Consider the following 13,464-nt stretch of genomic DNA (forward strand, 5'->3'; position numbering starts at 1 on the left):
AACATGCCCCCACATGTCTACGTCACGATGTGGGAAGATTTCCATAACGCCGCCCAAATGTTCACGCAAAGAAAGAAGGCATAACTTTTATTCTCGCTGTATAGCCGCTTCGTCATGCCTAGAGCTGATCCATGCTGGTCGCTGAGGAAATACATCAACTTTGCGCTGTGGATCGCCTTTCACCCTGGATGAAGCGGAGTCCAGCCCGGGGTCGTCACATGTAGTTGCTACAAGCCCGCCGGCCGCGCCGTTCTCAAGCCCACCGGCCTCCGCTCACTCTAGCCCGCCGTGTGTGACGCTGTGTGTTTCGTTGTGAAAGCGAAACTACTTTGTTTGGCCTTCCAAAAGAGGATACAATTAGAAATCAGTGGTAAAGTTGTATTTACAACACTGTTCCAGAACAGGTTCAACCCAAATATTCAGATGTGTGCAGCCATTTTGCGGAGGATGAGGACTGTTTCCTGTGAGAGTAGCCTACAATGCCGGTGTCTGTTTCTATAAAGTGGGGCAGTTCCATCTTTGCAAGGACAGACTGGTGCTTCTGACTCACAGCCTGTAAATACGTTTTTTATATTTAAAGAATTTGCCACTGACGATTCAAACGCGAGTTTTAAGCAGTGTAGAGTAGCACTTGTTGTTTGTCATTTCTCCAGACATGGTTTTATGTATAAGCAACACGTAAAAAGACAGTATGAGTCATTAAAATCCGTATTTATGTCCCCACTGGATGCAACAAATGCCTCGTTTATAATGGGTTTTAATGTTTTTGTCTCGTTGCTCCGGCTGGGACACGGCAACACAGTATGGTAAGGGTCGTAACATTTCCGTCTCACGCTTGAGGTATTCAGCCGATCACAACGCACTGGATAGCTGGCCAATCACAGCACACCTCGCTTTTCAGAACGATGAGCTTTGTAAAAATCGGGCATAGAGGAGCAACAATAATGTACATTGTGGAAAATAATGTGTTTTTTTAACCTTAAACCGCATAAACACATTTCACCAAATACACAAAATAATGTTCTTTTTAGCAACATCATATGACCCCTTTAAAACGTGTTGCATTTGGCTTGTGAGGGGAAAGTTACAAAAGACAGACAAACACAGACAGATAAAATCTAGAAAGGAAGAGGAAGAGGTAAAGTGACCACAATATTCCTGTATTGCCCGCCAACGTTACCTCTGTGATGTGATCGACACGCTGTCTCAAATCCTAGTGCGCTGCCTGTCTAGACAGCATGTTTAAACATTATAGGCGCGCAACATTTTTGGGAATCACATACACGCGTAGTATTTATTTATTTATTTTTGGCTCATAGTCGCGATACCTGCTCAAATATGTTGCACCTGTCTGTAACGACCAAACATGCTGGCTACTAGGTATAAAGCTCACTAGGTTTTGAAACACAGCCATAGACATGCTGATGAGAATGATGGTGACGCCTCAAGTGACGCTTTGGCTGCGCTTTCGCACGCTCCGCACGACGTCTCCCATTTATGGTAAGAGACTCGTTTCGAATTATTAGAAAATGATTATAAATTTCGTTTAACTCTTTAATATGAACGCTTTATAAACGGATAGGTTTTTGTTAATGCTTGACAGTTTTAGTTTCTAACAGTTTGAAAAGTAACATGTTAATTTGCAGAAAAGCCCATTTCTGTGGTGCTGGTGGCCTAAAACTTGTGTTGATGTTTAAGATGTAATTATTGGTTGGGCGTACCACTTTGTTTTAAAGAAAGAAAATTAATTAATTAATCAATTAATTAAATAAATAGCCTATATAGTTAAATTGAGATTTGGCATTTTCAGTTTTTCAAAGGGTTAAAAACTTTGTGTTTAGTCTACTTGACAGTAATGACATTAACTCTACCATATAATATATGAAAATACCATGTACATGAGGAACTTAAGCTATGTAATTTCTTAGGGGTAACTAGACATTCATATTGTTTTTAGCTTAATCAATTAGTTATAGTACCATCATACAGTACCTTGAAAACGGTAAAGTTTATTATGTTTATTAAAAGTGGCTAGGGCTAGGGCTCCCCCCCCCCAACTTTACCCCAAAACAATTTAAAGCTTTTCTAATTAGAAAAACAACAAAATACATTTACTTTTAAAACTTATTACAAATCTACTCTTTCTCCATTTAATTAGGTTATTGTAAAAAAAATAAAATTATTCTAGCATTTCTGCTTTCTTTATCATTTTTAGCTGTCTGCAATATGGAATATATAAGAAAATCTGTAAGTTAATTTGATTTTTAGCCTTGTGCTCTGTTAGAATAGCCTACTATTTGCTTTACTAAATTATATAATGAAACTCCATCAGGTGTAGTTACTCTTTCTGTCTGTTTCTTCTCTGAACATTTCCGTTACTGAAACAGGGTCAACCCACACCTAAAAATTTGAGTATGTTCTGTTTTTACTTCCTATTTAAAAAAGAACAGTGGTTGCACCTCTACCAAGTCCTACTTATTGAGTATGCAAGAATGTGTGTTTGCATTTATTTGTCTCTCACCCAGTCTATGACTCTGTGCTGGATAAATGATGAACGGCTATTACAAAAGAGGAAGGGTGACGTTCTGTGGTTTTGTATTTTGTATGTCTGTCTGCCGCCTTGCTTGCAAACTTCCATCTTGTAATGCCTGACTCATTGTCAGGTGTCTGCTGTTGAGTACGTTCTCATGCATAAAAAGAGGAACAGTATGTGGTCTGGTGGAAGTGCAGTGGTGCTTTTTTATATATTTAGCTCTTTTTCTTTTATTCATGTGCTGGTCATATGGTGTAGTATGTCATGCAAGTGTAGAAATTCAGTTTTTTTTTTGTAAAATGTTAAAAAGAGAACAATGTGATTTGTTTCTGGTCCCAAAGAACTTGACAGTTGAAATAATATTTATTTTTATTTAACATTGAAAGAGAAACATAATTTGTGTAAAAAATGGTTTTGATTAAAAATTATGTACATATAAATACATGAGTGTTAGGCTAAATAAGAACTTTTATGCTGTATTATTGTGCGTTTGCTAAATGGATGGTATCATGGAGAAAGTATTAGTGCAGGTATATTTCATATGAAAATGTTAAAAATAAAGAAATGTTAATAAAATGAGCTCAAAATGAACCTTTTGTCATTGTAACCTCAGAAGTATAATACAACTTTCCTTTCTCTGCAGATGAAGGCTATTTTGATAGCTGTGACGGTTCTCTTTCACTGTTTGGGACAGAGGTGTATACTCGGTAATGCACTTGGTCTCTTTAATCACATCCATGACTTTTAAAAAAAAATTAAAAACAGTCTTGGTGCCTTTATATTTGAAATGATCTGTATATGTGCATTTTAGGGCAGGAACCACTTTGCCAATCTCACTCTTCATGCTCTGAATGTATAAGGAGTCCTGGATGTGCATGGTGCACACAGACAGTAAGTTATATCATGTAAATTAATCAGTTTGTAATTTAACTGAACCGTCTCCCATGATCAGGAAAGAGAAGATGTCAGTCTTTGTCAGCTGGAGAGAACTGAGAAAAGAGATCATTGAGAAACAAAGAATCCATTATACATTAAACCCTGACAAAGTTTTCAAGGTTGCACATTACTTTTGGTGCCCTTTTGAAGACTCTTTTCCTGCTGTGGTACTTGTGGCTGAGCATGTTTTTCTGTGCAAACTAACCAGCTGCCTCTTCAGCAGTTCATGCTCTTATCATAATGCATTTTTACACTTTTCTCACGTGGTGATGTTCATGGTATTGTCTGTCAGCTGTTTCCTAAACTAAGTGTGACATACGGTGGCCGAGAGAGCTCAACGCGCTGAAAATAGAAAAAAACACCTGCAAATTAAGAAAACAACTTCATCAATTTGACAACACACGCACTGCAAATGCTCACAACACAACCAAATAAAGAAATGCACTGCAAATAGAAAAAAGCACCTGCAAATTAAGAAAGCAACTTCATCAATTTGACAACACACGCGCTGCAAATACTCACAACACAACCAAACAAAGACACGCGCTGCAAATAAAAATCTTTATTTGTTTGCGTTGTGAGCATTTGCAGCACCTGCTGTCAAACTGATGAAGATGTTCTCTTGATTTGTGAGTTGCATGTGTTTTCTGAAGTTGCAGCGCGTTGAGCTCTCTCAGCCACCGTAGTTACAACACTACATGCAAGCTGTTGTAGCTTATCTGTTGTGTACGTCTCATCTACTATTTCCAGCTTTTTAACATCTAAAATAGGGTAAGCTCAAAGTACTTTTAGTTAATTTCGGAAGCCTTCAGAGGAAATGGATTGTTTGCAAAATTAGACTGCTTTATATTATATACATTTACTATGTGTGCATTTTTAAAATCATGAAAACAATCAAACAGACAGTTATCACATTTCTAAACCATTTCTAAAATCAACAATTTGATAATACTAAGAAATCAGTTATTAAACTTTAACAAGAATAACACCTCCCTCCTAAATTGTAAAAGTAAAAACAGTTGTTGGCTTAAATCATTTTTTCTAAATTGACCCTTAATGTGATTTGGTGTAGGTTGATTCAGTTAATATATACTGTTATAACATTTTAAGTACAACATTTTCACTTAAAGAAAACAAGTTCATTTAGATGTTACCATGCGAAGCACAATTTTAAGTAACAAGTTGCAAAATAAAACAACAAAGTAAAAGACACATCAAGAATGCAATTTTCAATCACTCTGTAAACTGTAAAAAATACATTTTTTAAATAAAATAGTGTTAATAAGATTATTAGAGTATATTTTTCAAGAAAATGGCTTTTCTACTTCAAAATGTTATGTTAATTCAATGTGTTGCGTGCCATTTCTTTGTGATTATTTAATAAATGATTGTGCTTGTAATGCAAATTTCCTTGTAATGCAGGACTTTCTAAAACCAGGTGAGTCAAATGAACGGCGATGTGATTCTCCCGAGGCTCTGAAGGCCAGGAGATGTAAAGGGGATCATGTGATCAATCCTGGAAAACATCCCTTGACCTATGTGAAGAACAGTGACCTCAGCAGTGATCGTGAAAATGTGGTCCAACTCAGACCTCAAAATATCAACATTAAACTCAGAGTTGGTGAGCTTAAGACTTCTGCTCAGACATACAGCAGCATGCTGCAACATATTAGAACATAAGCTTAAAGCCATGTGCAGAGCATTTACACTTCAGTGTAATTATACACCTTAGTATGCAGATGTAACATTATACAGCAAAGATGCACAGTCATATGTATCTTGCACATACAAATAATACAAATTGGCCAAATAAAGCAATTAGCACAAACTATATACAAAACAACCATATTTCTGCAGTCCCTAAATTGTTTTCTCTGGTTGTTTCTTTTAAATGTGCAGGAGTTCCATTTGAATTCAGAGTTGAGTTTAAGAGGGCTGTAGGTTACCCTATAGATCTGTACTACCTGATGGATCTGAGCTATTCCATGAAAGATGATCTGGAGCAAATTAAAACCCTGGGGCAGAAAATCCTCAAGAAGCTGAAGGACATCACAGACACCGTCCGGATCGGTGAGACTATACGCTAACTGAAATGCTAATATCAGTGGTGACCGACCAATGGTGAATTTTCATCATCGTTAATAAATAATAGTAATTCACAGTTTTTGAAAGCGCAAAGAAATCTGAACTACTGTATTACAGACAATAAAAATGGTTGCACATTTGTGTATTCTCAGTCTGAAAAAGATATAGTGAATAAATTAAAGTTATGGAAATGTCTATATTAATTTCTATATTAATTATTAATATATTATTATTATTTATTATTAATATATTAATTTCTAGTTATACTCTGCCTGAAAATATTTCTTCAGTTATAGACTTGCTTGAAAATAAAAATGTTCTCATTATTTTTTATTTTGAAGTGCACTACTGTTCAAAAATCTTTTTGCAAAAAAATTATTTCTTCAGCAAGTATGACAGTAAAGTAATTTATAATGCTACTAATAATTTCTATTTTTTTTTATTCTGTTTAATTCTGTAACTTTCATCAAAGAATCCTGAAAAAAAAAGTACTGCGCTTCCCACAAAAAATTAAGCTGCAGAACTGTTCATCAACATAATTTCTTAAGCATCAAATCAACATATTAAACTAATTTCTGAAGGATCATGTGACACTGAAGTAATGTAAATAAGTAGTAGTGTCAAGGCATCAAAGTGGAGTAATGGCTGCTGAAAATTCAGCTTTGCCTGAAGGCAATACAGGAATGCATTTTAAAATATATTAAAATAAAAAACTGTTATTTTAAATTGTACTATTTCTTGAAATGCTATTAAATATTTCACAGTATTGCTGTTTTACTGTATTTTTTATTAAATAAATTCTTCTAAATATTAAAAAATCTTACTGATCCCAAAAATATACTTAATTAAAACATAAAAATAAGAAAAAATTAAATTAAATAGAATTATTTGAACTGCAATTTAAAGAAATAGAGCTACATTACTGTCATGCATCCTAAGCTCTTCCTCCACCTTTCAGGTTTTGGGTCTTTTGTTGATAAGGAGATGTTGCCGTACGTCAGTCAGGTGAAGGCAAGACGTCGGAACCCCTGCCCCAATCGCATAGATACCTGCCAACCAGCTTTCAGTTTTAAGAATGTCCTGCCCCTGACTCACGATGCCAGGGAGTTTGAACGAGAAGTTAGCAAACAAGATATCTCTGGCAACCTGGATGCTCCCGAGGCTGGTCTGGATGCCATCATGCAGGCTGCAGTCTGTAAGGTGAAAACTGTGTGTTACCTGAGAAAAATCTGATTCGAACTGATCATTTCACAGTAGCTACATGAAAAGGCCATTTCTCACCACAGGATGAGATCAAGTGGGGTGATGTGACACGGATTCTGGTTTATACATCTGATGATACTTTCCACATGGCAGGAGATGGACGACTAGGTGGTGTCTTTCAGCCACATAATGGACAGTGTCATCTCAATGATAATGGTTCCTATAATGGAAGAGCCTATGTGAGTATTGCACATTTAATGAACATTCTTTGTGTTTTCTGTTGTAGATGGATGCCAAAAAATAGAAAATTAATCTAAAGAGGAATTTAAGTGGTATAGTTTGTATATGAAGACATAAAATCTTTTTAAATTGTCCTATAGGATTACCCATCAGTGGGCCATGTATCTAGAGTTCTGCAGGATAACAATATTCAGCTCATATTTGCTGTGACTGAGGACATCTATCCAGCATATAAGGTTTGGGGAGCTATATGTACTGCTCTTTAAATGTGTGGGGTCAGTAAATGTGTTTTTTTTTTTTTTAAAGAAAAACACTTTTATTCAGCAGGAATGCATTACATTTATTAAAAGTGACAGTAAACTCTTATAACTTATTGCGAATTTAATTTGATCATGTGATCATGGGATAAAATAAATGTACACTCTCAGGAAAAAAGGCAAAAATGCTGTCACCGGGGCAGTACCTTTTCAAAAGTGACAGCTTTTGAGCTTTTTTTCTGAGAGTGTACCATTGGTAAACATAAGAGTCGTTATTGGTATTGATATTGGTATTGTATAAATAGATTTAATAATAATAATTTAAGTGAATTTTTAAAATAGAATTATTCTCTCTCTTTTCCATCATTCATACACACAAACATTCACAGGCACTGAGTGCATTGATTCCTCAGTCAGTGGTTGGTGTATTAAAGAATGACTCAAGTAATGTTGTGGATCTCATCTCTGAAGCATATGGGGTGAGTGTTTTCATAATTTAATGTTTTGACCTTGTTTAGTGATGTTGGCTTGTGCACTGGCTCTACTTCCCATTTAACTAACAGTGATTACAAGTGGCTGCTAGAACAAAACAGTCAGCATTTCCCCGCAACCCTGTTTTCCACTTCTGCTTAAATGGTTAAATCGTTTACTAAATGAACTAAAACTGTGTATTGTGTATTACATGACCTATATAGCAAATAAATAACTGCCATAATAAATTAAATGATTTGAGTTTAAATGATCTTATTGTGATCATATGAGAGACAATAAACTAGCACAGTGTAAGAAATTGCTTGCCAGGAATAATAGTCAATTATACAGTTTAGTGATCATTATCCAGATATTGGACCACAGAATTAAGCATTTAACCATTTAGAATCAAGCATTCCAGAAAGCCACATATTTACATTTTTTTTTTTTTGCCATCTTATTGAAAAACTTTATTACATATGCCAATTTTAAGGATTCAATAAAGATTCAAATAATACACAAAGACTTTTGCCATAGACATGTATGTTTTTGCTTTAATAATTCATATATTACTGTGTATTTATATACACATACTGAAAATACATGTTTATGTGGGCCAGAATTTGTCATCCACGCTGGTGTTAGAGCAGGAAGGAGCTCCAAAAGAATTGGACGTGTCCTACAAGTCTACATGTAAGGGGAATCAGGCGGATAGTGAATGGAAGGAGAAAGGAGTGTGTCAAGGCATCAAGCATGAGCAGGTAAGCACCACCATCAGTGGTTTCATCTGAATTATCAGCAACCAGGAAACATTTGTTGTTATATCTCATAAGCCTGAAGAAGTTTTGTTTTTTCTTTTCATTTATTGATTTTATAGATTGCGTTCAATGTACGTTTGAATGCGTCTGCGTGTCTGAAGGAGCCTCAGACATTTCGGATCAAAATGCAAGGCATCAATGAGGAGGTGAAGATCACAGTGCATACAGAGTGTCACTGTGACTGTGGTGTTCCAGAGAAGGCTTCCAAACACTGCAGCAGTACAGGAACACTCTCATGCGGCGTGTGCAGGTAGAGACCCCTAGCGTCTCAGCAGAGAACTGCATCAGCTAACAGACCACTTGATTAGAGGATCTTTGAACTTAAAGTAATAATTAAAAACAATTTACATTTTGTCATCATGTTGTTCCAGCCCTGTATTATTTTCTTACAAAGAAATGTCAGTGTACATTTACATTCATATATGTACCCAAGTTAGCTGAAAGGCTAATCAACAATATTTTATTATTACTACCAAGCTCCAAAAAAGACAGAAAAGCACAATGAATGTATCTAATTTGCTATTACAGTCATCAGCAGGTCTTAAAATCGCATTTCCAGTCACATTTGTCACTTATGTGTCTTGATTAGTCACATGACACATGAGAAGCTACGTGTCAGATATTTCAAACTTGTTATTTTCATGAGATTTTCAGTTACTAGCAACTTAAAGGTCAGTCTAATACTCAATAACGTCTTCAAAAGACTACTTTTATGATATCTTGCGGTGCTTTTTTGTAGGTTGGCAGTATAAATCACCTTTTGTGTTTCACAGAAGAAAATATAATATGGGGTCGGAATGATGTGTGATATGATGTGATTTGATTGTCATGTTGATTTATTTAAAAAGCTCTTTCGAATGAACACCTTATTTGATTGAACAGCTTTAAATGCTGGTGCATACTGGCAAATACTGTATGCCTTACAGTTTACATTTTTTAACTTGTAAAGTGTGTGTGTGATGTGTTTGTTAGCTGTGATGAAGGGCATTTGGGTCAGCGCTGCGAGTGTGTGCAACAGAGTGATGCGGACTCCATCATCAACATGCTGGCATCCTGTCGGCCTGACAACAGCTCGCTGGTTTGCAGTAGACATGGCACCTGTGAGTGTGGCAAGTGTGTGTGTCACGGCCATTACAGTGGGAAATTCTGCGAATGTGATGACAATAGTTGTGAATACCATAATAACCATCTCTGTAATGGTAAGTCCTGTGGACTGGCACAAAAATTTAGCCTTTCTTTCTTTCTATTTTTACATTTCAGATTCAAAACTCACTATCTAGCCCTCTGTGCATTTGTCATAGGTAAAGGCAGATGTAAGTGTGGGACATGTCACTGTACTGAAGGCTACACGGGGTCTGCATGCGAGTGTTCACCTAGCCAAGACAAGTGTATGAATGACAAAGGACTTTGCAGCGGTCAAGGCAAATGCACTTGCAACCGTTGTCAGTGTAACGAAGGCTTCAAGGGAGAGCACTGCTCTGCATTCACTGATGAGTGCATGCTGTTGAAGTGAGTATCTGTCTCTTCCTGTGAACTAATATCTGTGTTTCAAGATTATTTTTAGTGAGGTGTGCATTTGTGTGTGGGTTTTGTGTGAAGTCACAATTTCAGTTTTCTCTTCCATAGACCTTATAATGATCATAGTGCTAGGTAGCAAGACTTTTGAATTGTGAATCATTGTGAGGCTTATTCCAGCTACCCACTAAGACTGGAACAGACTGTATAATGGACTCTGTTTGGTAAAAAAAAAAGAAAAGATCTTGATATATTTCATATCCTTAAGTTTAAATTGATGTATTAAAATAACTAAAAGTAAAACTGAAATCAAAACGAATAAAACCTTTATAGGTATATTAAAAAACAGAAAATACAAAACTACAAACTAATTCAAAATATTAATAAAAACTATAATAGTATCTTAATTATACTAAAGTAACACTGCTAGCAACACCAAAGTCATGGGTTTGATTCCCATGGAATGCATGAACTGATAAAATACCTTGAATGCAATGTACTACAAATGCAAAATCACTTTGGATAAAAGTGTCTGACAAATGTGTCTTTGTTTTAATATGTCTGCAGGGGCTGTGTGGGATGTCATGTAGAAGCTGGTACTCCTGATACCAAAGTCTGTGCTGTAGAATGTTTGAATGCTACAGTATCTTGTCTTGATGGCACTCATGAGCTGCGTTGCACATATGAAGCGACCATGTCATATGATGTTAAACTTGATGACGGCAAAATTGTGCTTCGATATGCAGACCTGCCTCGTATGTATTACAATCTACTTTAAGTTCATTTGACAAGACTGTAAAATAAGCACACTCTTAAACTCATATATGACACAGAATTGATGTGTCTGTGAATGTTAAATGTTTGTTCTTTTTGTCTCTGTAGGTTCTGTTGATAAGACTACACTTATAATTGGCATCTCTGTGTCAAGCATAATTTTTATTGGCATTATAATAATCATTATTTACCGTTGCCTGCTGGAGCTGTACGACATTAGAGAATATCAGAACTTTGTCAAAGCGCAGAAACAGACCGAATGGAAAGAGGTGATGTACATGCAAAGACACTCTGTATTATTAAATGGATAGTTCATCCAAAAATTTGATGTTTATCTGCTTACCCCCAGGGCATCCAAGATGTAGGTGACTTTGTTTCTTCAGTAGAACACATATGATGATTTTTAACTTTAACTGTTGCAGTCAATCAGTTGTATAATGCATGGCAATGGTAACAAAATCTATGAGAGTAAAAAAAACATGCACAGACAAATCCAAATTAAACCCTGCGGCTCGTGACGACACATTGATGTCCTAAGACACGAAACGATCGGTTTGTGCCAGAAACCGAACAGTATTTATATCTTTTTTTTTTTTACCTCTAATACGCCACTATGTCCAACTGTCTTTGAGCGCGCGCACGGCTTCCGGTGCGTGAGGTGTGTACGCGCTCTGGCGTAGTTTACGTTAATGGGTGTGTTGATATCCAGCCGAAGAGCAATCAACCATAACTTCAGGCGAGCAGGCTCAGAAGTTGGGAATACGTGGAAAGTCACCACTCCCGAATGAGTTCGCGCGAGAGAACGTAATATTTTAGTTTTAAGTCGGTTTGAACAATCCGGATAAGCGCAAGTAAGTACCATTTTGATTAGCCGTCGTACCTACAATGACTGTGCACTGTGTAAACAATGAGTGACGTATACGCGCGAGAGATCACTTCCGGCGCTTGTGTTAACTACGCCAGAGCGCGTACACTCCTCACGCACCGGATGCCGGATGCAAAGACAGTTGGACATAGTGGTGTATTAGAGGTAAAAAAATAAATAAATAAAAGATATAAATACAGTTCGGTTTTTGGCACAAACCGATCGTTTCGTGTCTTAGGACATCAATGTGTCGTCACGAGCCGCAGGGTTTAATTTGGATTTGTCTGTGCATGTTTTTTTTACTCTCATAGATTTTGTTATCATTACCATGCATTATACAACTGATTGACTGCAACGGTTAAAGTTAAAAATCATCATATGTGTTCTACTGAAGAAACAAAGTCACCTACATCTTGGATGCCCTGGGGGTAAGCAGATAAACATCAAAATATCATTTTTGGGTGAACTATCCCTTTAATCACTTAAACACAGTTAGCTTTGTAGGCTTTAAATGTAGAGCAAATTATAACCTGTGTAGACAACAAATTGTTTGTTTCATTGTGAAATCAAATCATTTACAGAATGACCGTGTAACAATCAAATGTCTGTTTGTTCTGTACAGGTCCAGAATCCTCTTTTCAAAGGTGCCACAACAACGGTGTATAACCCTTTGCATGTCAAAGACGAAATCGAAAAGGAACATTCTGAGTAGATTTAATTTAAAGAGAGAGAGGGTCTCTGGGAGTTTGCTATTGTAATATCTTGTTTTTGCATTTTTTATTGTACATCTTAAATTGTGCCAACGTCATTAAAAATGTATATTCTAAGCTAGCAATAAAAACATTTAAATACAGGATTACATGATTGTTGTAAATATTGTGATGTATTTTATGCATATTAATATATATGATTAACACACAGCCTTCTTTCTCCTAAAAAAGGTTGATAAACTGAACAATTCTACTTAAGAGAATTGGAGAATGCCCTTTTATGAGTAAAATAAAGTGTGCGTTTAAAATTATTTGATTTTTATTAATTTTTAAGCAGCTGTATTGCTTACTAAAACCTCAGTGATGTGTTTTTTTTAAACAGTGACTTCAAGTTGTGTTTGAGGTATGACCTGAACAGCTTTATTCCAAAACCTTTAATAGTGTAATTGTTTTGCTTTTGCTTCAATAATAAAAGTGCCATTCAAAATTTCAAAAAAATATTTTATTCTTTCATCTTTTAATTTTAGTTCAATTAGCAGGTCACGTTCTGTTGTCCGTTTCTGTTTCTGAATGACTAATAATACTTAAAGGTGCAGTGTGTAAATTTTAGCGGCATCTAGTGGTGAGGTTGCGAATTGCAACCAACGGCTCAGTCCCCCGCTCACCCCTCCCTTTAGAGAAGCTACGGTGGCCTGCACAGGTAAAGATGTCGGTAAAGACAGCAGAGAGCAATGAGATTTCTTTACAAAGGTAAATTAAGGAATTATATTTACTTAATCATTCAATAAATCGATGTTATTGCGAATGTTAATGTACTTGTTCATCATTGTGTCGGTGTTTTATTAGCAAGAACAACAAAGTGACGAAACACGCTCTGTAGAGCAGTTTGTCCGTTTAGGGCTACTGTAGAAACATGCTGGCGACTTCCATGTAAGGGGACCCGTGGTGTATGTAGATAGAAATGGCTCAATCTAAGGTAATAAAAACATAACGGTTAATTAAGTAAGGTCTTTATACACATCTGAAAACATAGTTATGTATATTATATTGCATTTCT

The 13,464-nt window shown here is 36.1% G+C and overlaps 1 protein-coding gene across 1 annotated transcript; it reads left to right on the forward strand.

The window, feature by feature from the left end:
* Nucleotides 1–1,436: 1,436 nt before the first annotated feature.
* LOC107673468 (integrin beta-7-like) lies at nucleotides 1,437–12,546 on the forward strand. The gene is made up of 16 exons (XM_016467063.1): nucleotides 1,437–1,500; nucleotides 3,177–3,240; nucleotides 3,345–3,424; nucleotides 4,892–5,090; nucleotides 5,369–5,539; nucleotides 6,513–6,754; nucleotides 6,841–6,996; nucleotides 7,138–7,233; nucleotides 7,644–7,733; nucleotides 8,346–8,486; nucleotides 8,603–8,793; nucleotides 9,516–9,742; nucleotides 9,845–10,052; nucleotides 10,626–10,813; nucleotides 10,941–11,101; nucleotides 12,320–12,546. Exons 1-16 carry the CDS (start codon nucleotides 1,498–1,500, stop codon nucleotides 12,407–12,409), a joined length of 2,307 nt encoding a protein of 768 aa, XP_016322549.1. The 5' UTR covers nucleotides 1,437–1,497; the 3' UTR covers nucleotides 12,410–12,546.
* Nucleotides 12,547–13,464: the final 918 nt, after the last annotated feature.

The sequence above is a fragment of the Sinocyclocheilus anshuiensis genome, unplaced genomic scaffold, assembly GCF_001515605.1.
Source record: "Sinocyclocheilus anshuiensis isolate Anshui unplaced genomic scaffold, SAMN03320099.WGS_v1.1 scaffold44, whole genome shotgun sequence".
Classification (NCBI taxonomy): Eukaryota; Metazoa; Chordata; class Actinopteri; order Cypriniformes; family Cyprinidae; genus Sinocyclocheilus; species Sinocyclocheilus anshuiensis.

Excerpts from the sequence above, each read along its gene's own strand:
- LOC107673468 (XM_016467063.1), top strand. Across the intron at positions 6,755-6,840 it reads TGCAGGCTGCAGTCTGTAAG|GATGAGATCAAGTGGGGTGA; the intron begins GTGAAAACTGTG and ends TTCTCACCACAG. Across the intron at positions 7,234-7,643 it reads ACATCTATCCAGCATATAAG|GCACTGAGTGCATTGATTCC; the intron begins GTTTGGGGAGCT and ends AAACATTCACAG.